General features: G+C 45.4%; 1 protein-coding gene across 2 annotated transcripts; it reads right to left on the bottom strand.

Moving 5' to 3' along the window:
• Positions 1-1,836: 1,836 nt before the first annotated feature.
• On the bottom strand, positions 1,837-14,082 carry LOC115658656 (cytochrome P450 2W1-like). Of its 2 annotated transcripts, XR_004002359.1 has the most exons (10): positions 13,885-14,070; positions 11,372-11,534; positions 10,289-10,438; positions 10,003-10,160; positions 7,836-8,006; positions 6,652-6,793; positions 5,948-6,132; positions 4,930-5,071; positions 4,694-4,813; positions 2,094-2,178 (listed from the first exon to the last, which is right to left on the bottom strand). XR_004002359.1 is itself a non-coding variant. In XM_030577925.1 (9 exons), the coding sequence occupies exons 1-9, from the start codon at positions 14,080-14,082 to the stop codon at positions 1,988-1,990; spliced, it is 1,500 nt and encodes a 499-aa protein (XP_030433785.1). In that variant the 3' UTR covers positions 1,837-1,987. The 2 variants fall into 2 exon arrangements, 1 of the variants encoding a protein (XP_030433785.1); XM_030577925.1 differs by lacking the exon at positions 4,694-4,813 and having other exon boundaries at positions 1,837-2,178; positions 13,885-14,082.
• Between the last annotated feature and the right edge of the window lie 10,162 nt (positions 14,083-24,244).

Here is a 24,244-nt window from a genome sequence, read left to right as displayed (position 1 = left end):
TTCCTGGTCCCAATTGTCCAGCTGACACAGGAACAATCCATCAGACCCCATTCAAAACCGATTGCAAGGATGGGTTCCAAAAATCAGGCTAGTTATCCATTGTGTGGAGAACAAGAACTTTTCTCTCATTTAGCCAGCCCAAGGAGGGCGGAAATTCATAAAAGTGTGCATGGCATTGGATTACTTTTCCATGTCATCGGCTCTTTATAGTCAGCTGCCAGTGCTGGCCTCAAGAGGCATCTCTTCTCTCTTTCATTTAGATGATGAAGCAGACTTGGATTGTCAGAGACAGAACTGCCTGTGTCAGTTTCCAGTTTTCACTCACTTCTCCTCTAAGAACTCTGTTCCCAAAAGTTGTAATAACAGCTCACTCTCAAATCATGTGAACAAGTCAAGTTTTCTCAGTTCTGTAGCCTCAGCCGTTGACATCTGGAGCATATCTGGGAGGGTAACCTAGTAGAATTTTGGTAGAAGCTACGAATGGCTACAGAAACCTTGAAGAAATTCACTAGATCAGCAATTCTCCAACAGTGAGTCGGGATCCCAAAGTGGGTCACGCAACCCTGTTTTAATGGGCTGGCTTAGACTTTCTGGGGCTGAAGCCAAAGCCTGAGCCCCACTGCCCATGGTTGAAGCCTGAGGGCTTCAGCTCTGGGTGACAGGACTCAGGTTACAGGTCCCCTGGCAGGGGCTGAAGACCTTGGGCTTTGGCTTTGTCCCCCCCCCTGGGGTGGTGGGGCTCAGGTTTTGGCTTTGTCCCCACCCGGGACAGTGGGGCTTGGGCAGGCTCATGCTTTGTTCCCCCACCTGGGGTCGTGCAGTAATTTTTGTTGTCAGAAGGGGGTCAGGGCGCAATGAAGTGTGAGTACCACTGCACTCGAGCCTATTGGATGGCTCTAGCATGAGGCCCCTACAGCATTTCTGCCCATTACAGATTAATGGTGCTCTTGCCTTCTTGAGAGAGGTAGCTTTTACAATCAGATTCCCATAATATTCTTATTCAGAACACAGCTTATTCCATAGGTGCAGGAGCGTGTACATTATAGAAGTTAGGGGTCTATTACAGGAGTGGGTGTGTGAGGTTTCGTGGCCTGCAATGTGCAGGAGGTCCAGCTAGATCGAGATGGGCAAACTACGGCCCATGGGCCACATCTGGTCCACGAGACCATCCTGCCCGGCCCCTGAGCTCCTGGCCAGGGAGGCTAGCCGCCAGTCCCTTCCCTGCTGTCCCCCTCTCCCACAGCCACAGCTCGCTCGCTCTGCCGCCAGCACAGTGCTCTGGGCGGCGAGGCTGTAAGCTCCTAGGGCAGTGCAGCTGCAGAGCCCAGCTTGACCCAGTGCTCTGAGATGCGTGGTGGCGGCAGCCGCGGGGCTCAGCTCCAGCTGGGCGGCCCGGCTGCACTGCCACCAGCCAGGCAGCGCAGTAAGGGGGAAGGGAGTGGGGGGGGTTGGATAGAGGGCAGAGGAGTTCGGGGTGGTGGTCAGAGGACAGGATGTGGGTAGGGGTCGGGGTGGTCGGGGGGGAAACGGGGTTGAATGGGGGCAGGGGTCCTGGGGGTGGCAGTCAGGAAAGAGCGGGGGTTGGATGCGGTGGCAGGGGGCAGTCAGGGGCACAGGTTCCAGGGGCAGACAGGGGACAGGGAGAAAGGGTGGTTGGATGGGGCAGGAGTCCCAGGGGGGCAAATAGGAGGTGGGGGACGGGCCACGGCCCCCTCCCCTAACTGGCCCACCATATAATTTACAAAACTCGATGCGGCCCTCAGGCCAAAAAGTTTTCCCGCTCCTGAAATAGATGATCACAATAGTCCTTTAAAGTCTATGAGAAGTAGAGTGCGAAGTGACTGCAGTGCATATAATGCAATAGCTGTCTCATCTGGACCATATTAACCATTTCTCCAAGGTTCTGCCTTCTCTTTGCTGCACCCAGTAGAAATGTTCTGTGCAGTCGAAGTCAATGCAAAGGAATGATTCCCTAACACTGTCCTTCTTATTCACACAGAACAGCACAGGCCAACTGAGGTTGTGGTCTTAAAGTAAAAGTGGTCTGAGGAACCGCAAGGTCCAGGTCTGATTCTGTGATCCCGGGTGGGGGTTGGAAAGTAAAGGTCTGCAGCAACCCTACAAAGAACAGGAACAGCTCCATCTTGGCCAGACTTTCTCCAATGCAATTCCTGCGCCCTGCAGTGTCAAAAATGATTAGATTTAACTGTAAGAGAAATAGTTACAGAGGTTAATTTTAATGTGATAGCCCAGGTCTACACTAGTGGGGGGTCGACCTAAGATATGCAACTTCAGCTACGCAACTTACCTGGCCATGAGGATGGCAGCAAGTTGATTGCTGCAGCTTCCCAGTCAACTCCACTTCCGCCTCTCACGAGCTGGAGTTCCAGAGTTGACGGGGAGCATGATCAGGGATCGATCTTATCACATCTACACTAGACGTGATAAATTGACCCCCAGTAGATCACGGTGGGTAGTGAAGACCTCCCCATAATAGTCATCAGGTCATCTATTAGGAGCAGTAATGGGACTCCTCGTGTACCTTTGTACCCAGTTGAACTGACATATAGTTACAGCAAAATAATCTGTGTTGTAGCCAGATGATTATGCCAGTAGCTCATGTCGCCACGATATGCATGTTGATTCCTTTGTCAGACATGTTCACATAGCAAGGAGGTCATAGCCTCATGGTAAATTGCCAGGCTATGTAATACATGAAATTATTAGGCACCCTCTTCCCTGGCAGGCTGTAGTCTCTAGTGGATAGGACATGGCTGAACTCTGGCTGTGTATTTGTACAGCACTCGTCACAATGGGGTTCTGTACCTAGGCTGAAATAATCAGATGCAACCATAGTCCACAGACATCATCCACAGACTTATCCTGACACCCCAGCCCCTGAGCACTTTCAAACAACCCCTTTCTCTTAAAAATCAACCTTCCCGAGAAACGTTCCCTTCCCCAAAGGTGGAATGGTTTGAAGACTTGTAGGCTATCACCCAGCCAGTCCCACTTTGGTGACTGTCTTTTGTTCTTGGCTCCCATAAGATTTTTTTTTTTAAGTGGGATGCCCTGTCCCAGAACAACAGGATCTGAGAGATGACATCATGAAGAAATCAGGGGAAAGCAAGAACGTGGCTTTTGACATCAAAAAATCACTGCTGATGATTTTTGCATTAAAAATACAAACTCACGGCTGATGCAGTGTGGGTAGCAGCAAATCCTGCACTGGAAAGTGGGGTCCAGGATCACAGCTGAACTCCTGATCCCCAGCTCCCACAGCCAACTTTTAACAGAGACAGTTGTGAAGTGTCAGGTTGCAATGCAGGATTTGAGAGATTCTGTAGGAAATCTCCCTCTAAAATACTTTAGGATTCCTGCAGTGCTGGGATTTGTAAAATTCCTGGTAAGGCTACTCTTTCCAGCTGTGCCCACTTGTAATACACTCTGCTGGATAACAGCACAGGCAGGCCAGGAAGGAGTCAGCTTTGGAAATTAACAGCATTTGGAAACCTTTACTGCTGTGCCACAGCAGCGAGGCTGGGTAGAGGACACCTCTTCACTAAAGAGGGATTAGGATGGAATTTCACAGGAAATTTCTGATATCTTGCAATGTTCCTTGCCCATCAAAACTTCATTAGAATTCTTGGGATGGGCTGTTTGTTTTATTCCACCTTGGCTGCATGTTTGTGTGTGTGTGTGTGTGCGCGCGCGCGCATCCATGCACACGCAAATACACATTTAGAGGGGTGGAGTAGGTCAGTATTTTACACCTCTGTCTAGCACAGGGGTAGGCAAACTATGGCCCGGAAGCCACATCCGGCCCTTCAGATGCTTTAATCCTGCCCTTGAGCTCCTGCCGGGGAGCAGGGTCTGGGGCTTGCCCCACTCCATGCCGGGGAGCAGTGTTGAGGGCTTGCCCCGCTCCACGTGGCTCCCAGAAGCAGCAACATGTTCTACCTCCAGCTCCTATGTGTAGGGGCAGCAAGGGGGCTTCACATACTGCCCCTGCTCACAGTTCCACCCCCACAGCTCCCATTGGCCAGGAACAGCAGCCAATGGGAGCTGCAGGGGCGGCGCCTGTGGATGGGGCAACATGCAGAGCCATCTAGCTGCACTTCCACGTAAGAGCTGGAGAGGGGACATGCTGCTGCTTCTGGGAACTGCTTCAGGTAAGCGCTGCCTGGAGCCTGCACCCCTGCCCTCCTCTCGTGCCCCAACCCTCTGCCCCAGCCCTGATCCCCCTCCCACCTTCTGAACCCCTCGGTCCCAGCCTGGAGTACCCTCCTGCATCCCCAACCCCTCATACCCAGCCTCACCCCAGAGCCCTCACCCCCTCCCACACTTCAACCCCCAATTTTGTGAGCATTCATGGCCCACCGTACAATTTCCATACCCAGATGTGGCCCTCAGGCCAAAAAGTTTGCCCACCCCTGGTCTAGCATCTTTCAATTAAGCCCACCACCTCCTTGTGACAGAGTATTATTGACTGTATTTTTCAGACAAAGAAATTGAAATCCAGAAAGGATTCAGTGATGTGTCCAGGCCACACAGTAAGTCAATGCTAGTTCCTCGTGTATCTGGTTTAGGGTATCATTCAAGTCCTGTTTATTTTGGTGGGCCTCTCCTTGGCACCTTTTGGGCTTCCTTCTATGTTCTTTTGGAGCTGATACCCCTCCTTTCCTTTGCCTACCTTTGTATCAGTTGAGAACTGATCCATTTTGTTAGAGGGAAGGCTTATGCTGAGATAAGTCAGGTCTGTTGCAGATTCATTGGCTCTGCTTGGCTGGGTATTAGGTTTGCTTGGTCCTTTCTGAAATACGGAAATAGATCTCTCCTGATCAATGTTCTGTTACCTAGTACAAAGTTCCTGATCCTACCAGAGCCTGAGAAACCTCTGCTCCTTTCAGGATAGGACCCCTTAATTACCTGTGGAGAATGGCAGAAAAGCTTCTTTCTTTACAAACTTCCCATCAGCATCAAGAAAATGATTGGGATTAAACTCATGCGGTGTCTCCCACTGTGTTTTATCCAGCAGCACCGAGGTGAGGGAAGGAATCACGGTTATTCCCTGGAATACAACATGAAGCGCAAACTAAAAGAGGTCTTTGGCTCTACAAACCCCCTATACTTCCAAAAGCAACATGAAATCTCTGATCAAACTGACACTCTGATCATGAGGAATTCCCTTAGAGGTACATAACTCAGTGCTCTTTGGGGCAATGAGCATCCTTTTGTTCAGTGTGTGTACGGTGCCTGACACAATGAGGTCCTGGCCCTTGACTGGGGTTCCTTGGTGCTACCACATAGCAATAATAATAACAACAATATTCAGAGCAGGACATGATGCTGCCAATACCATACTCAGATGGGCAAGGACATTGTAGCCGTGCGAGTACTGGTGGCTAAGGCAAGGAAAGGCTGCAGGATTTGGTTCTAAAAGATTATTGAATTCCACTGATCTACTTTTTGTCAGTCTCCACCCTGCTGTTTAAGCTTTGCTTCTTCCTGTGACCCAAACCTCGGTCTGATTGAAGTAAATGTGAATCTTGCTACGGACTCCACTGAAACCTGGATTTTACCTGTTGACTGTGCCAAATTCCAGCTTTAATTCCGGTTTCTACCAGGTGCATTTGCATAGATGATTTGAACCCTTCCATTCAGAGCACTGTACATGATACAGGTTGAGATTTTCAAGGCAGTGTAGAGTGTTTAGAAGGTGGCTAAATCCCCAGCATTGCCTTGGAAACTGCAAACCTGGGGCCAGATCCTGCATGCCAGCCTCACTCCGCAAATAGCCCCCCTGAGTCAAACAGAGCTACTCTTGGAGGGAGGAATTACTCACATGAGGATGGCAGAATCTGGCCCTTAGTATCCAAGGATCCATTCATTGCTGTTTCCAAAGGGCGGAACGTAGTGGTATCCATTAAAAAAAAGTGATACATACCTTGGGGAGGAAGTAGCCTCTGAAATGTGTATCAACAGATGTGCACCGTGGAACGTGTGGCAGCAGGGTGATGAATCTCTGTACTTCATGTATCACCGCATTTGTAAATGGCATGTTTATCCGGTCTTCATATGTGGCCTGGCTTCCTGATTGGACAACGGTCCCAATCTCCTCTTGTACCTTTTCTAAAAGTAGAAGCAAACACAAATGTGTCCTATCAGAAGGGCTCTCTCCCCACTTATGAATTTGCTTTGGCAAAAACAAACCAGATTTTGCAAACCCTAAACCTGGCTTCCTCAGGCACCTCAAGTCTCTCTGGATTTCAGGCATACATGTTTTTGTTTTGTTTTGTTTTGTTTTGTATCATACTACCTACACAACCCTTGTCTACCCTGCTCTCTCTAGGAAATAGAAAAATCCAGTTTTGGAAGACAGAAACTAGTCTTAATCAACTTTGACTGCAAACTCTTTGGGACAAGGACAATCTTTTTGTTCAGTGTTCATACAGTGTCTAGCACATTGGGGTCCTGATCCGTGATTGGGGCTCCCACATGCTACCGCAATACAAATAATAGCTAATAATAAAGAACATGAATGCAGCTTTTGTGGCAAAAGCAGCACTGGTATCTACACATTGGACACTTAACCTGACTTTCTTATTAAAACAAGGCACAGACAAAGAGTGAAACCATAGAGCGGCTCACTTTGGATCTCTGGATATTTCATCATCAGTAGGATGGCCCATTGCAATGTTGTGGCAGTTGTCTCAGTTCCAGCCATGACCAGGTCAAGTACAGATGCTATTATGTTTTCATCATGAAACAGGCTGTCTTTCTTGTTTGTCTCCTTTAAACACACAAGTTTCAGTTAGTGTTGAAAGTGCTCTTGTTCACTCTGACTGAGGCAAAATTACAATTGAGTAAGATTTGGGAAGTCCCACCTCGCCCATTGCATTTTCAGGCATTCTCACAGGTTTGCAATCCAAGGGGAAGCCAGCGGAGGATTTCAGAACCAAGGGCAGAGTTGGGTCTGAGCCACACAGTGCAGAGGTGCATGGAGAGCTGAATTTCCCCAGAAGCTAGAGGGGTTTTGATACAAGCGATTGGTTCAGGGTCCATCTCCAAGCTGCAGCAGGGTTGAGCTCCGCTTTGGATGGTTTTCACAAACTCACCCCTGCAGTTCATTTTGCAAGGGTTGGAAATACCTATTCCCTTCTGTGTGCAGCTAGAGATTCGAGTTCAGTGATTTCAAACCTCCAAGAGACACCTCCCACTCTGCCTGCCCGGTTGGAACGTATGCAAAGATTTTGTGAACGTTCTCCCCTGCCAGAGCACAGTGATCCTTGAACCCAGCTCAGTATGAATGGCTAGGAGGTGCAGTGTGCATATCTGGCCCTGCTCTGTTTGAAAGAAGAAAAACATAGAATCTGAAGGTTTTTTGTTTTAATATTACACTGAGATCAATCTGTCTTAGAAATCCTAGTGGCTGGATGCAAGGAATAAAAGCAGGGCCAGGACATGTAGCTGTGATATAACAACTGACTTCCTTTGAGTTCCTTATTCCTTTTAGAACAATGAGATCAATGATTGGTTTCTTTATTAACACAAAGCGTCAGATTCATCCTTTATGAAATCCCATTGATTTTCTTGTAGGAACAAACAATTGATCATAGATTATAAAGTGGGGTCATGTTTTCACATCCAATTTTGGTGAAACATTCACTAGATAAATTATGGCAAAAGTAAGGGAACGGAGTTTGATTTCAGTTCCATCTGGATAACGGCATTGACCTCAGGAAGGTTAAGTTGATGTGGCTGAGACCAGGATCTAGTTAAGTGTTTTTGTTGAAAACAGAGTAAATTGTAAATGGAGAAGTTCAGTCACGTACCTTGTGCTGTTTGAACACTAATGCATCAATGTAGCTCAGTGAGTTCTCGCTAAGATCTTGTTTGCTGATCTGGATGTAATTCCTTAAAATGATGCGCACATCTTCTATTTTTTTAAGTAAAATCTTGTGGGTTTTGAGAAATAATCCAAGGAATGGGTAGAAATTAAAAAACTAGTAAGGAAAAAAAATGGGTGCATTAACCCCAATGTGCCAAGATACAGGAAGAGCCATGCCAAAGGGTACTGGGACGGCGCATCATTAGAGGTCTGTAACATTGTCCCGTAGAAGTTTGCAATGATAACCAACATTCCTGATGTCACTGGGACTCCACCTGGATGAAGCTAGCACATTTGAATGTAGGGCTGGGCCTTAAGCTTTCAGCCCCTGATTCAGCAAGGTTCTTAAGCACAGGCCTAACTAGAAGTTCATGAGTGGTCCCATTGGGGCAGATTTTCTACAGCATCTGCACTCCGCTAAAATGCAGGGATGAAGCCACAAGGGATCCAGTTGTGTCTCCCTGATTCTGAGGCGCCAGGTCTCAGCTCAAGGGTAAAGCTGAAAGGAAGCAGCTCTAATTTACACTACAGGTGTAGGGTCCATTGGGAACCTTATGCTAGATACGAACTGGGTCCACTGCTCCACCAAGCCCCTCCTGCCAAGAGTCCCTGACATGCCGACCCTGTATCCCCTATGTTGGGCTGGGGCAGGAGTGGGCTATGTCAGCTGAGAGTTCCCTAGCACAAAGAAAATTCTCCTCTGGCCACATTAAGTCCACTTTGTGTCACAAAATCTAATCTTTTGATTTCAGTGGGGCTAGTTACATGATTAAATAGTTTGCTGACTCCTATGAAGCATATTTAACACAGCCATTGTCTCTGAACAGGGACTATGATTAGAAAATACAAGCGAGGTAGGCAAGGGCTGCACTTTCGTGCACAATGAAATGACATTTAAGAACAAATAGAATAAATTAAAAAGATAAAGTCTCAAATTTGCAGGGGGAACCAACATTCAGTACAGGGCTAAAATTCTTATAGCATAATTCTCATCTCAGATCCACACCAGACAGCAATTCTCGGTGGGACTATTGTATGTATCATAGAGGTTATCAGCAGCCTGGTCACAAAGATGTTGCTCTTGTCGTGCTGATAAAAACAAGAACTAGTAGGTTGTAGCCCCAGGCACCAGTTATTCATATATCGTTGCCTGAAACAGGCGCGTTAGTAAACTTTCATGAGCACAGTATCTTCCATTCTGCACTATTACCTATCACCTTAGCTGGCGCGAATAGATACTGTGATACCAGTTCATACTAAAACACAACTATCACCTTAGTTTCCTAGTGTGATACATGCCATGAACTGGCTGGAATAAACCCTGCATGTGACCATCCTCACATGAACAACAGAAGGAGCTGTCAGGTGAAATGTGATTCCCCGCACCTCCCCAGTTGAAATAATGATCCAAATGCAAATTACAACACTCAGGAACACTGTGGATTTGTGACTCTGTCTAGGGACCTATAAACCAACCAGTGGATTTCCTCCACCCAAACAAGTTTTTCTTGTTACAGATGCAATGTAGATAACCTTTGTTTAGTAAGTATAATTCAGTACAGGTCACTAATAGACGTAGAAAATAGTCACCACACAAAATGTTCTTGGAGTTTCAATCTTATGGACATGTTACTAAATCCATGAATACAGCTGACACTATTTCTCATGCTCACTGGTAATCTCAGCTTTGAGGCCAGGAGGGTACAGAGCCTGAACTCCATTTTGGGGGCTAGAAGGGTTACCTCCCATGTCATGGTTGAAGCACATTGGCTGGAGAGTTGGGGGAGCGTGTAGTGCTGCTTCCTGTCCTTTGAGAGTGAATCCAACCCTGCACAACAGGGTGATTCCTAACTCACAGCCCCTTTGTTCAGTCTGTTAGACCAATGATTTGTAAATGGTGGTAGGCAGGTTGCAGTTACATAGTATACAGCTTGGTTTCAAATAAGGTCTGAGGTTCAGACTCCATTTTAATGACACTGATTATAATTATGAAGGCAGCACCCTGAGTGCTATGATTTTTAGATGGGATGTGCTAGTTCTTACAGCCTGAGATCTGCTGTGCTGAATCATGGAGACTGTATGACTCAAAATATGCTGGAAGAGTTACTTACATGCAAGAATGGAGATCCAAGAAGAACCATAACTTCATCTATGAGTCTTAACAGAGTGACAAAGGTTGGGTCTTTGTAGTCAAACCGGTCCCCAAACAGCATAAGAAAGGTGATGTTGGTTGGAGCAGCGTTAAATGACTTAAGGCTAAATGGCTCACCTGTAATAAGAACAAACAAAAGCATAAACAGAACTCTCATGCCACAGTCTCACCACTGACTTGTGTTTACAACGGTGCTTGAAAAGTCTGAGCAATGCGATATTTAATCTTAATATTCCCCAGCTCACCTCTGGAAGATTTGATTGTCGCAATAAGTAAATGAAGCTCTTCAAGAATTTTTTCCTCTATCAGCTTTTTCCCCATTCCAAGGTTACGCATGCTTGACACAGTGAATCTTCGTGTCGTTCTCCACAGCTCTCCATTAGAGAAAAATACACCTAAGGTGTATGTGAGATATATGTGATTGCTGAGAACGCAGAACTCAAGGGGATCCTACTCTACTTAAAAGAATATGAAAATATCTCCACAGTTTCTCTCCCTCCATTTCTCCTTACTGTTCCATTATCCCATTTGCCATTCATTTCTCTGTTCTCCTCCTAGCTCTATCCACCAATCCCAGCCATCTTTTACCTCATGGAAATAGTTTTCCTCCCAGTTCAGTCTTTGCCATCTCACTCATGTGGGAGGCAACTAGGCATTTAGAGCACTCGGTTTTTTAATACATTTTCTGTGTGACTTTAGTGCTGATGTAATGTGTCAAATTAACAGCCCTGAAGACCTAAATCCTCTATTGGTCCATTCAACAGGTGCTGCAAGGCTAGAGGAACTGCCTCGGGGAATCGATGGCACTGTTTGAGGGAAGGGATCACAGATTTGGCCCATAACCCTTATCTGAACCTGTGATATATTATTCTACAGAGGGCCATTTTTGGAGGCAGGACTTTCTGGAATGAATACATCCAAAACGGCAGTACCGACTGGCAGGAGAGGCAAAATACCTGAGCGCCAGATCCAGTATGGTTCATCTTTCATGAAGTGATTCCTCAGGTAAAATGCATTAATGGCAGTGAGGCACCTAACTCACATTGGCTGCCCATGGGAATTAGTCACATAGTTGCCATTGTGCCTTTAAAATTCTGCCCTCATCTTTTAAAATTCAGGATGTTAACTGGTCACAAAGTTGTTTGCCAAAGTAATTGTCACTAATGACAAGAGCTGCAAACCGGAAAAACAGAATTTGGGGGTCAGTTTAGCTAAAATACAGACTTGGGGCAGGACTTCCAAAAGTTCTCAGGCAGTGGTGGCAGTAGGAGAAGAGAGAGGCCAAGGCTGAGCCCTTTTGAAATTCTCACATCTCCAAGGGCCAGTACCATTTCCATGCTGGATTTGTTCAAATATTGGGATGGGGGGTCGGTCTACAAATTCATCTGTGAAGTTCACAAGTGCCTCCTTCACGGCTTCGTATCCAGTCAGTACCACAGCTTTCTGGGACCCAAAGTGGAGGGTGAACACTGGCCCATATTTTTCTGCTAGCTGAAAAAAAGGCAGGGTTTTAGTATCACCAGCGGAGAGAGTGCATTAAGAAACCCCTCATTTCCTCTTCATACCCGACTTATTCTGGTGTATTTGTTTATAGCACTAATCTGACTAGCATATGCATGAGTTCAGCACTAAATCTCATTGGTCTAGTAGGAGCACAATCCTCTTCTGTGTGGGGAAAACCACATACACATCAGCCCGATCTCCAACTCGATGGTATTCAGACCAGGAAATCTGGCCCCATGTATTTTAAACAAACTCATATTTTACATACTCTTGAACATTAAAAATTAGATATTCCTAAATCCTCAGTGTTTACACACTTTGTTTACTCTTTGCACTTCTCTTAATTTAGTCAGTGAAAATCTAGGAAGACACTGATGTCTGTTCTTGATTCAGAAACAATGCTGGGTAGTTAGAAAGGGGGGAAAACGTTCCATGACAGGTAGCTGAAGTATAGTCATTAAAAGGATAGTCTGGTATAGTCTATAGACTGGTATAGACTATTAGCTGGATGTTTGAGCTCAGAGCCACAAGAGAATATTCTCAGGTCTACAGGAAGCTAATAAGAAGAATGAGAATAAAAACCAAACACACCCCTAAAGAATGGGAATCAGTTAATAAACAAAGTGGAGGAATAAGAGAGAGACAGATACAAACAGACCTGTTGTTACAAAATGTACAACAATTCTTATAGTGATTGTGACTCACTCTATTGCTAGAGCTGTAAAAAGAACAGATATTCCATTTCATGCAGGATTTCAAGTTTTTTAAATTTCTTTTTGTTCTGATTTGGACTGAAAACTGAAAATTGCAAAATTCTCCATGAAAGAAAATATTAAAAAAAAATATTTTGGCTCCATCAAAATGTTTCATTTTGATTTTTTGACTTTATATTCTACTATATTGTATTCTATTCTATTGTACGTTATAAAATTTAAGAAAATTCATACTAAAAGTTGTTTTGAAAGGAAACATCTAAATGTTTTATTCCAAAAATGTTGACAGTTTGATACATCTGAACTTTTTTTTTGCTGACTACTCTAAACTATCTGTTCAATCTTCTATTTTGCTGTGACACTCTTGCTACTTTTCCCAGATGTGAAGAAGAGCACTTGTAGCGCTAAAGCTTGTCTCTGTCACCACAAGAAGTTGGTTCAAGAAAAAATACTGCCTCACTTCCACTTTCTCTAATTTCGTAAGTATGTCTACAGAGTTGGCTGTGCTGGAGGGCGGATTTCTGTTCATGTTTGGTAAAGAATCATGTTTGCTAATGACTCCCGTGGACGCTCTGCATGTAGCATAACGCCCTGGGGAGACAATCCTAGTTTCATGGGGGTGGCAAGTGAGCACATGCTGCTAGCCACTATATGCCTTGCACTTTTAGGGGAGCAGAATGGGATCCCCTTTCTACTCCTCCCCCCTACCCCACAGGAGGTGAATGCACTCAGGATATCTGTTAGTAACCAATAAGCGCTATGCACTGGATGGAATCCTGCAGTGATTACTGTTTTACTATTTGTGTCACCCTCTTGTCTAGGAGCCTCAGTCATGCACCAGGACCCCAAATATTTGTTGCCCTGTTTATTAAACACTGACAGAAACAGATCCGAGGCAGAGCTGGATGGGCAGGAAGGAAACATGCTCAGACAGCCAGGGTGAAGTTTTGCAAAACTGTCCTCTTGGGGTAAGGAAAAGCAAAGCTCCTGGATTGAACCTAGCCTGACAGGCTCCTTTTCAGCATCCTCTTATAGATAAGAACTCTCTGTCTGCTTAAACAATGATAAGTGGTTTTAATTACAAGTTAACAGAAGAGTTCACAGGGTATTTATTCCAGCTACTTGACAAAATAATTCCATCCTGTTGTTCTGCCACTCCATCGATTTCAATGGGAATTTGCACACTTAGGAATGGAGTAACAACTGCATAAGAACAAACTGGATTTAACCCTTTCTTATGTGGCTGTTGGACTCTTTATAGTGAATTCTTCTTACTTCTTCCTGGGATTTTCTTTTTCATGTTAGTTATTTGCTAATACTCTAAAAGCCCTCTGGGTATGAGAGCTGTCAAGTTCATATTTAAAATCCCACAAACACTATATACTTCATGTACTTTATCAAGTTTACATGAAAAAATCCACATTACCCAGGGGCCCTTTTTTAGTGGTTGATCAGAAATGACACTTCCACCATATAGACAGGAGCTAGAAGCAGCTTGAGACAACATTATTGTGCAATTTTTACTGCTCTAAAATTTAATTCAGATTAATAAACAAAAACAAAGTCTTCTCATTGATTTAGTTGAGGCAGACTTAAAATGCATGAGGTGCTTTTTTTTTTCTTACCTTCAATAGTGACTTATCTTGCCGTCTAATATCCAGCAAATGCAGGTTACCAATGATCGGAAGAGGAGGTGGACCAGGAGGTAGTTTAAAAGCTGAGTTTTTAGAGCCAAGTGAAAAATAAAATGCACCTAATAAAAGCAGTGCACACAGCAGACAAATTAATGCAGGATCAGAAATAAAGGGCATGAAAAAAGCCATTTTTTTCCAGTTGCAATCTGGTTTTTGGGCTAGGAGCAATAACAAAAAAAATGTGGTGGCGCTGTTCAGAGTGTAGCTGCAGGTTTTATATTTGTTCTTTGTGATTGTCGCAAGTGTTCTATTCTGATTAGGGTTTGCAAAATACCTAAATAAATACTGTAAACTCCACCCTCCTTAAACACCTTGGAGAATGTGGTCTAAGCAGTTTGCAATGTCTGTCCAGAAATAAAGAGGGTTTCGCGTTACAAGCCTGTGCATACTTGTGCAGGAATATATGTGTCTGATGAGAGAGCTTTGCAATTCCTATAGCACCTTCCACCTGAGGATCTCAAAGCACATTATGAGCAGTGACGTAAGTACCATTATGCCTCTTGTGCAGAAGCACAGGACAGTGAAGTAACTTGCCCAAGATCACACAGTAAGTCAGTTGCAGAGATAGGAATAGAACCCAGGGGTCTGTCTACCCGAGGGCAGTGGCCTGTAGAATTGTCAGCAGTGGATTATCCTCATCTGGCTTGAGAATGGTGTAGCTTCTAGTGAAGCTGGGATCAAAATGCCCTAGTATAGATAGACCATTTTTGATGCCTGTTGAAAGTGGGGAACATAAGGATTTGTCATTGACAAGTATTGTCAGCAACAGTCTGTTTTCCTAGTGTGGAGTCGAACCCTAGCACTTCTGATGCCCAGATCTGTGCCACAACCACAAGACTCTTCAAGAAATAGTCATGGCAAGTGAGTCTCATAGTGGTTGATTATGGCCTTTGGAATAGACAGAGACTGGCACTTGACTGTAAAGCTTCATGTCCAATGTATGCAAATGCTTATCATGCCCACTCAGTAAAGGTGTGTAGTAGTGGGTGCAGCTCCTCCTGTTTGTTCTATCTTAGATAGAAATTGTGGGCCCAATTCTGCTCTGCCTTACACCTTCTACAGTCATTTTTGCTTGTACAAAGTGAGTGTAAAACACTCCAAGGCCTGAACAGCCGGACCAGGGACATATGCTAAAATCTGGAATCTTACCAATACTTATTCTGCTGATTTTAGTGAAACATGGAGAACTATGATATTATTGGTCAAATTTTCAAATGGACCTTCATCAGTGTTGCATTTGAACCTGACTGAGCCTGCAAAACTCATCTTTGGGCATGTAGATGAGAATTTTCAGGAATAATTGTGCAACTGTGTGGACAAAGCAGGTAGTTGTGCACCCAATTGCCTGCTTTGCATGTACAAATTCTTGTTTGCACACACAAATTCACATGTTCGAGTACAAATGGATGTTACCAGCACATTCTGCAAGTGTATTAGTGCATGGCAGTTGAAAGTGTGGTTGTAAATCAATAGCCTTAATTATAATGTAATCTTACCCTTCAGCAGTCGCCTTCATGCCACATCTCAGAATAATTGCTGTCGGTATGAGCTTAATAAGGAGCCAGTAAAGAGTGGAAGTGATGTGCAGAAGCGCTGTGTGGAAATAGTAAACTAAAAGCAGCAGTCTTTAACTGACATCTTCCCAAGAATGACAGCAAGATTAGACACATAATAGTTAATCCTTGACATTACTGAAGCAATTGCTTCATTAGTTTGGCATCATTTGCCCGACGTGAAAATGCTTTCCATTGGCACCAGCATTCTAAAATGATGGCAGAAAATACAACAATTCTACATGAATTTCCAACATCTGAATCGAGTTTATTGTTACACCACATTCCTAGTGGGGTTGAAAGAGGAACTCTGTTTGCCGGCCAACTCAGCTTCAGACCTGGCAATCATGCGTGAGCATGTCTGGGGCTTTTTACATTCATTTTCAAGCAGTGCCCTGCAGCTTCCCCTGCATTCATGGTACACAAGTGCTCTACAGATGTACATACTGTGACAAAGTTCCTCCTCTACCTTGGTGGGTCCTGCACTAATTTGGCAGATTTACTCACCTCAGTGATCTTCCCCACAGTCTGGGTCAACTTCTCCTGTGTCTGATCAGGAGTTGGGAGGTTTGGGGGGAACCCGGGCCCGCCCTCTACTCCGGGTTCCAGCCCAGGGCCCTGTGGATTGCAGCTGTCTATAGTACCTCCTGTAACAGCTGCATGACAGCTACAACTCCCTGGGCTACTTCCCCATGGCCTCCTCCAAACATCATCTTTATCCTCACCACAGGACCTTCCTCCTGGTGTCTGATAACACTTGTACTCCTTAGTCCTCCAGCAGCACAGCCTCTCACTCTCAGCTTCTGGTACCTCTTGCTCCCAGCTCCTCACACGCACTTCACTTCACTTCACTTCACTTCACTTCACTTCACTTCACTTCACTTCACTTTCCTCTCCTCTCCTCTCCTCTCCTCTCCCTGACTGGAGTGAGCTCCTTTTTAAACCCAGGTGCCCTGATTAGCCTGCCTTGATTGGCTGCAGGTGTTCTAATCAGCCTGTCTGCCTTAATTGGTTCTAGCAGGTTCCTGATTACTCTAGTGCAGCCCCTGCTCTGGTCATTCAGGGAACAGAAAACTACTCACCCAGTGACCAGTATATTTGCCCTCTACCAGACTCCTGTACCCCACTGGCCTGCGTCTGTCACAATACGGAAATAGTTAGATACGGTACTGGTAGATGGGGCTCAAAAATATGCAGCATTGTTCCTGGGTGTTGTAGGACCAGTGAAATTCATTGTGCTTTTTAGCCCTTCCAAAAACGCAGGCAAACTCATTTTTTGGTTACATGATACATGTAGATCTGGAAGCAATTTTTATAAAACTGCCTGCAGTAGTCATTCGCTCATGGAAAGCCTTGGTTCCAAAAATGTGTCACAAGACTAACTCTTGCTTTTGCAGGCATGTAAAGAGGTGCAAAAACCTTTGCTGGCATAATGCACATGATGCAGACATTCTGATGGCGCCCAGATGTGGGATACAGTGCACCCGCCAAATTTGCTGTTGTGTCACTTTAGAGTATGATTGCATGACCATGAGGGACATGTTTAGACAGAAAGGGATGCAGTGTGAGAGAGAAGACTTGTATGCTCTCCAACAGATGCATACCTTGCCATCCACAGCAACCACCAAGCTAGTATGTTGTTCCCTTCAGAAAGGAATAGTCAATATACTCCCAACACATCAAGCCACTATGACCTGTGCTATCTTGCAGGATTTTCCCTGGCTTGCCATACCCCCAGCCTGTGGAGCTGTGTGCTGCTACCTACTGACTTGGCATTTTGCCCTAACTTTGTTTAATGTTTAAATAATAAAAAGGGATTTTTCAGAAATAGTTTTCAATTGCCATAGAAAAGACCTTCTGGAAACAGGCCCTTGGGTGTGGTGCTTTGATATGACAAGGTTACATGGGGTTTTTGTGATGACAAGAAATTCCTGTCTAGATAATGCATCTGCTACGTGTTTCCCTGACATGCCCCTGGCTACGTGCTCCCCTGCCTGAGCACACACAGAGATCAACCCTTGAAAAGAAAACACTCTACCCTTCTAGTTGAAATCTAAACTTCCAGATCTTGTTGCACCCACTGCCCCAGTCCAGATTCCCAAACTGTTGCACCCACTGCCCCAGTCCAGATTCCCAAACTGTTTGGTAGCCGTTCCATGACTCCAACTTCCCAAGCAGCATGACGCCCACTGTACAACATGACCGCTGTGCATATCCAGGTCCCCAGATTAACCCCACAGCTACTGTTTCAGCCCAACTTCCCCCAAAGCAACTTTCCAAACCTATGCACAGGGTGGATTGGGCTAGTTCTGGGTATGTCAAGTTTCAGTGTCCATCTGATTTCAGACAGACCATTGTCCAGTTCTGTTGTTTGTGATATCACACGACACAAATTTTTCAAAGGAAATATTTTGGAGGCTCATTGGACCATATGCTGACATGGTAACTGCTTGGGGTAGCTAGTGTCTCCTTTGTGCAAGAATGCCCAGTGATCATAACACTTGCATTCTCCACTGGGTGCCCAATATACAGATACCATTTATATTTCTTAAGGTCTTTGGGCCTGGTTCTTCTCTCTCTTACACTGGCAGGAAAGGCATATCAGACTGGTTGATATGTGCACATCAGGATCATGACTCTTCATCATCCATATTTGGGAGAAACAGTCATAAAAACATAATAATGGCCCTACTGGGTCAGACCAAAGGTCCATCTAGCCCGGAGGGAATTAACAGAACAGGTAATCATCAAGTGATCCATCCCCTGCCACTCATTCCCAGCTTCTAGCAAACAGAGGCTAGGGACACCATTCCAGCTAATAGCCACTGATGGACCTATCCTCCATTAATTTATCTTGTTCTTTTTTAAACCCTGTTATGGTCTTGGCCTTCACAACATCCTCTGGCAAGGAGTTCCACAGGTTAACTGTGCATTGTATGAAGAAATACTTACTTTTATTTGTTTTAAACCTGATGCCTATTAATTTCATTTGTTGACCCCTAGTTCTTGTGTTATGAGAAGTAGTAAACAACACGTCCTTTTCTACTTTCTCTTCACCTGTCATGATTTTATAGACCTGTTTATAGACATGTTTATATTAACAAAATATAAACCATTTTTCCATTCTGTACCTGAAATAAACTCTCCTAATCCAATGCATATGAAGGGGATTTAGAAGTGTGTCCCTGTTTAGCTCCCTAGCCATTCCTAGATATAATGTGCAGATGGCAGCAGGTATGGCATAATGTGTGCACAAGCCTGAATCACTAAACAAAGACGTGTACATTGTAGATGGGCATCAACATGTGCTTTTCAATCAGCAGTTAGGATATCAGCATTCTCCATACTGAGGCCTCATTCTGCTCTCACTTACATCAGCGTAAATCAGGAATAGCTCTACTAATGTCACACTAAAGTAACCAAATGTGAGGGAGAACAGAATCAGAGAAGTTTTTAGCTTTTCTCTGCAGCATGGGGCATGAGTCACTGGCTTAATGGTTTAAACTAGTATAAATGTGAATTCGCTGTAACTTGAAGATTTTAAACCATGATTTGAGGAGTTCAGTAACTCAGCCAGAGGTGAGGAGTCTATTTCAGGAGTGGACGAGGTTCTGTGGCCTGCGTTATGCAGGAGATCAGATTAGATGATTTTGATGGTCCCTTCTGGCCTTACAGTCTGTGAGTCTATGAGACACCTATTAGTGACTTCCATATTAGCTTTCTTTATTATGACTGCCTTCTCCGTAACTACATACAGAGCATTAGGAACATAGACCGAGCCTGACCAGTGGTCAATCTAGCCCGGTTTCCTGTGTCTGACGATGGTCAATGTCAGGTGTTTCAGAGGAAGGTGCAAGAAACTACACCAGACAATTATGGGTTTATCTGCCCAGAAGAAATTTTTCTGCCTGATCACCATTAGCTGAAGATTGGCTTATGACCTAAAGCATGAAGGTTTCCATCCCTTCCCAAATTCTTAGGGTTTTTAAATCTTCCTTATTATAACTCTAGAGGCTCTGGGGTCCAGTTTGTTTTAATCCTTGGCTTCAGTGCTATCCCATGGCACTGACTTCCACAGTCTACGTCTGCATTGTGTAAAAATTATTTCTTTTATTATTTTTTAATTTGCTGCCTTTCAATTTCAATGAACGTCCCCTTGTGCTTCTACAATAAGACATGCTGAACAGGAGTGTCTGATCTGCCTTCTCCGCATCATTCATTATTTAGCCTATCTTTCTCATGCCCCCCCACTCTTATTCATCTGCCCTCTCACGCAAACAGTGGCACTCTTTGCAACCTCTCTCTATGTGAGAGGTCTTTCATGTCTATAATCAGTCCTATTGCCCCATCCTATTGCCCCATCCTGGACCCTCCTCCCGCTCCTTAATTCTGCTGTATTTGAAGATACGGTGACCAAACTTGAACATAAGTGCCAGCTAGTCGCCATCTCCCCATGACTAAGGCATTCAAAAGTTTTGTGCAGAGCCAAAACCCCACTTGTAATCAGGGATGCTTTCGGCTACTAGTACCTTTGTCAATATTAGGCTATGGCAGGCAGGGCCGGTGCAAGGAAGTTTCACGCCCTAGGCAAAACTTCCACCTTGCACTCCGCACCCAGCTAACCCCCCCACCCACAGCAGCTAACTCAGCCCCCCCACGCAGCAGCTACCCCCCCACCAAAACAGCTAACCCCTCTCCACCCTGTCCCCCCAAGGCAACTAACCCCGCTTAGGAGACTCCCCTGTCCCCCCATGGCAGCTAACCCACCCGGGGAGACTCTCCCCCATCGCCCCGTGGTAGCTAACCCTGCCTGGGGAGACCTGACCTCCCCCACCCCGCCACGGCAGTTAAACCTGCCTGGGTTTTCCCCCATCCAGCTCACCTCGGCTCTGCCTCCTCCACTGAGCACGCTGGCGCCACTCTAATTGTCCTCCCCGCCCAGGCGTGCAGCCCTGATTGGAGGAGACTTAGAGAGGAGGCTGTGTGGTCAGTGGAGGAGGCAGAGTGGAGGCAAGCTGGGGCGGGGAGCTGTTCCCCTGTGCGCCTCCCCTCCCTCGTTACTGTGGGCAGCCCTCCCTGCGCGCCCCCCCCCAGCTCACCTCCACTCCATCTCCTTGCCTGAGGGGACTTTTAGGCACCCCCAATCACTAGGCGCCCTAGGTGGCCACCTAGTTTGCCTAAATGGTTGCACCGACCCTGATGGCAGGTGTTCTCTGGCAAAAAGGCACTGGGGTTGAGAAATAGCTGGCATGATGGTGCTACTGCTACAGAACCCATCGGGTTCCCTAAGAATCATCTCTGCAGGAAACTCAGTAGAGAGCAGGCTGGGAACACAGTCATTTCCCAGCATCTCCTGTCCTATGTGTGGGACAAGTGCTTCAGACTCCACCTTCACCATACCACCCTTCCCTTTTAGAACAGGCCTTGGTGGATTGAGATGAAGTCACCCACACAGATTCGCCTCTGAAGACCCTTCTGAAGGGCTGGCAGTGAACAGCACCCTGGCACCACCTGAGGACCCAGGAAGAGCCTTGGCCTGAACAGAACAGGAGGAGTCAGGTCACCAGTTCCCTTGAAGACATCAAAGGGTAAGGTGAGGCAGGTGTTCTGGAAAGGCAGTTGTGGGGGAAGAGGAATTCATGGAGGTTTGTGACTCTAACCAAACCTATAGGGGCTGGTCTATGCTGAGTTTGCACATGCCTTCTAATACTGACCAGACGTGCACTGAGAACTGCCTGTGCATGCAGATTTAGCCTCTACTTCACCATGAGTTGAGCTATAGAGACTCTTAATCTTTCTAGTCCTTATTACGCAGTGGGTGGGTGAAACCAGGTGTGGCATTGCTAATGCGGTTGCCAAGTTCCCAGGATCATAATATGATTAAACTAGGCATATATGAATTGAATTTGCATATTCTTGTGATGGTGAGATATTTAAAGGTGATAATAAGTAAGAAAGAACGGCTATAATTGCTTTTTCAATTGCAATTTTCTGAGTTCAGATTAAATTCTTTCCTTTGAGCTAAGTACGGTATTTCTGAAAAGGTGTCTACATTTCTAAATATGCTCTTAGTAGCATAGGTTGCACAGAGGTCGTATGTGGGGATAGAATGGGGTGTCTGGTGAATAGAATATGGGCCTATATTAACACTGCTTTTGCAGCATACCTGGGTCTGTACTTGGGCCATTGCACCTTTTGCATGCGTCAGAATTTGACCCCAAATCTTGCTGTGCTATATACTGATCCTGAGAGGTGCCGAGGACCTGTAGCTTCCATTGGAGTCAATGGCAGTTGCATTTGCTTGGCATCAAACAAACCCAAGCCCATTGTTTGGTAAACTGGAGACCAGACAATATAACATTGCTCTTCCTGGAGACTTTGCTGCTTAGTTTTGAAACATCGTGCTCCTTGGAGCATGGAATATATGTCTTGTATAATGGGGAGCAAAGAAGGCAGAATTTTCATTTCCTGTAAGTCTCATTTCCAGAAGTGACTTGGGAACCTAAGTGCGTCAGTCACTTTTGAAAATGGGGTGTAGTCACTTTGTTCTTTTTGAACATTGTACCCTCACTTAGCAGATCATTATTATAACCCCATGTGACACCAATAGAACTGGGACTAACAGAGAAAAATAGAAAGGGAAGATTGTGCTTGCATGAAGGAAGCCCAAGCTGAGGCTCAGCGGAAATTTTGAGTCAAAATGTCTCAAGAAGGTTTTTAAACCCATCAGGTATTTCTAGCTGCATGCTGGCTGTGCTCCAGCTGATTCTTGAGTGATAGGTTATAATCAGGGTGACGCTTGTATTGTGTGTTGTGAAATACCAGAGGAAGAGTCTGACGATACAGTCAGTCCACACTGGCTTCCTCAGCAGAGAACACTCACATCAATTTCATTCCTTAGATTAAAATTTCATGGATTGCTGCCAGTTTATAGGTACCACTGCAGCAATGGATCCCATTGTTTCCAAGTTGGGGATGTCTATTGGCTCTGGTTTTGATACCCAGTTTTGCTTTGCAGTAGGGTGACCAGACAGCAAATGTGAAAAATTGGGTAAGAGGAGCCTATATAAGAAAAAGACCCCAAAATTAGAACTGTCCCTTTAAAATCGGGACATCTGGTCACCCTACTTTGCAGAAGTCAGTAGAGTTCTTGAAAAGAATGATATGAAGGAGGGGGAAACATCTGACCTTAGTGGGAGTAACAGATAGCATGAAAGGAATGGAATGAGGCCAGTGGTGACAGATACACTTGAGATGTATAGAGTCTTTGTGTGCTTTGGTTGAATGCAATGTTGCCAACTCTATGCATTCAAAAAATCATGAATCAGGCCCCCCAAAATCATGAGATTGGCTTGAAAATCATGAGATTAAAAAAAAAACCCAATAAATCTTGACTTTGTTTTATTTGCCTTCTGGTTTCCATGCCTTTAGGGTGTACCTGGTCCGCATTTTCAGACTTGTCTCTACAATCTTGAGGGCTAAAAACATACTTTTTTTTTTTAATGGAAGCTGAGATTCTCAGGTAATCACAGGAATCCAGGAGCTGGAAATTAAAAATACAAACAAACAAATATGGATAGAGTTGGGAGTGCCATTTACAATTGGATGTAAAGTGCTTTAAAATAAAAAAGAGAGCTCTTGGCACAACCATGACAGATGGTTTGAATGCTTTCGGTAATTGGCACATTATTCTATCTTAGGACATAAAATATCTTCCCAGTCTGTGGCAGGTTCTATCTGCAGAAAGGCACTAACTGGACACTTCCAGTTATTTCAGTTAATCCATTAGAATTCCCCATTCTTACAGACAGGGGTGCTGGGAAATTATAGGCATCTGATGGAGCAACTGGCTTTCATTTAGCAGAGACTGAAAGTGCTGCTTTGTATACTTGTTTGTCTCATATGGGCTCCCTGTGTTTCCTCAAGACCCTCCTGCCTTTGCTTCTCTCTTCACACTGCCGTCTCTGTGCTGGGCACAGCTTCCCAATCAGCATTTACTCATGTTCTCCTTCTCCTAAAGGCCCCAGGGCCATATCCTCAGCTCCATCCTCCCTGAGCTACCTAGTGAGGAGGGGAAGCATGCAGGCTGCACCTGCTATTAGAATGGTGCAGCTTGCTCCCAACCAACTTGTGGGCTAGCCAAGAGTTGTCGGGGATGGGACGGCTGGGCCATGGCCCCAGTGGCACATAGAAGTACAGGCACCATGAGTGACCTTGGCCTTGTACCAGGCTGACAAGAGGGAAAGACTGATTGAACTTAGCTACCACACCTGCATTCCGCGATGCAGGAACAATCTGACCCTTAGTCTTTTCCACCTCCACTATGATTCTGAGTCAGCCGTTGCAAGGTAGCGCCCCCTATTAGCGTAACACAGCAGTTCCGGCACTTAGGGAATAAGCTGTCATACCACAGATCATCCCTTTCTCTCTGTAGCGGGGTGGTCACCCACTCCTGCCTTCAAAGGCTTAAATCAGCCCTGGGAGAGGGCTGCTGCTGGGGAAAGCAGCAAGCCTCAGCTGATTGGGGAAACAGCCACAGCTGCGGCCACGCCCCAATCAGACCGTAGCTGGCCTTATAAAAGCCAGGGAAGCTGGGAGCCTCCCTCTAGCTCTTGAGGGAGAAGGGCTTGGCTGCCTGGGAGCTGACAAAGGTACCTAGAGTGGAGCAGGGCTGGGGAAAGGCCAGAGGAGCTGGGGAGCTCCGGCCTAGAAAACCCCCAGGCTGCAGGCCTTGTTAA

Source organism: Gopherus evgoodei, chromosome 10 (genome assembly GCF_007399415.2).
Source record: "Gopherus evgoodei ecotype Sinaloan lineage chromosome 10, rGopEvg1_v1.p, whole genome shotgun sequence".
NCBI lineage: Eukaryota > Metazoa > Chordata > Testudines > Testudinidae > Gopherus > Gopherus evgoodei.
The sequence above is the reverse complement of the archived record's forward strand: the minus strand, read 5'-3'. Positions and strand labels throughout refer to the sequence as shown.

Excerpts from the sequence above, each read along its gene's own strand:
- LOC115658656 (XM_030577925.1), bottom strand. The coding sequence starts at position 14,082 with ATGGCTTTTTTCATGCCCTTTATTTCTGATCCTGCATTAATTTGTCTG. Across the intron at positions 11,535-13,884 it reads AAGATAAGTCACTATTGAAG|CTAGCAGAAAAATATGGGCC; the intron begins GTAAGAAAAAAA and ends CCTTTTTTTCAG. Across the intron at positions 2,179-4,929 it reads TTTTCTGCCATTCTCCACAG|GGCGCAGGAATTGCATTGGA; the intron begins GTAATTAAGGGG and ends TTGACACTGCAG.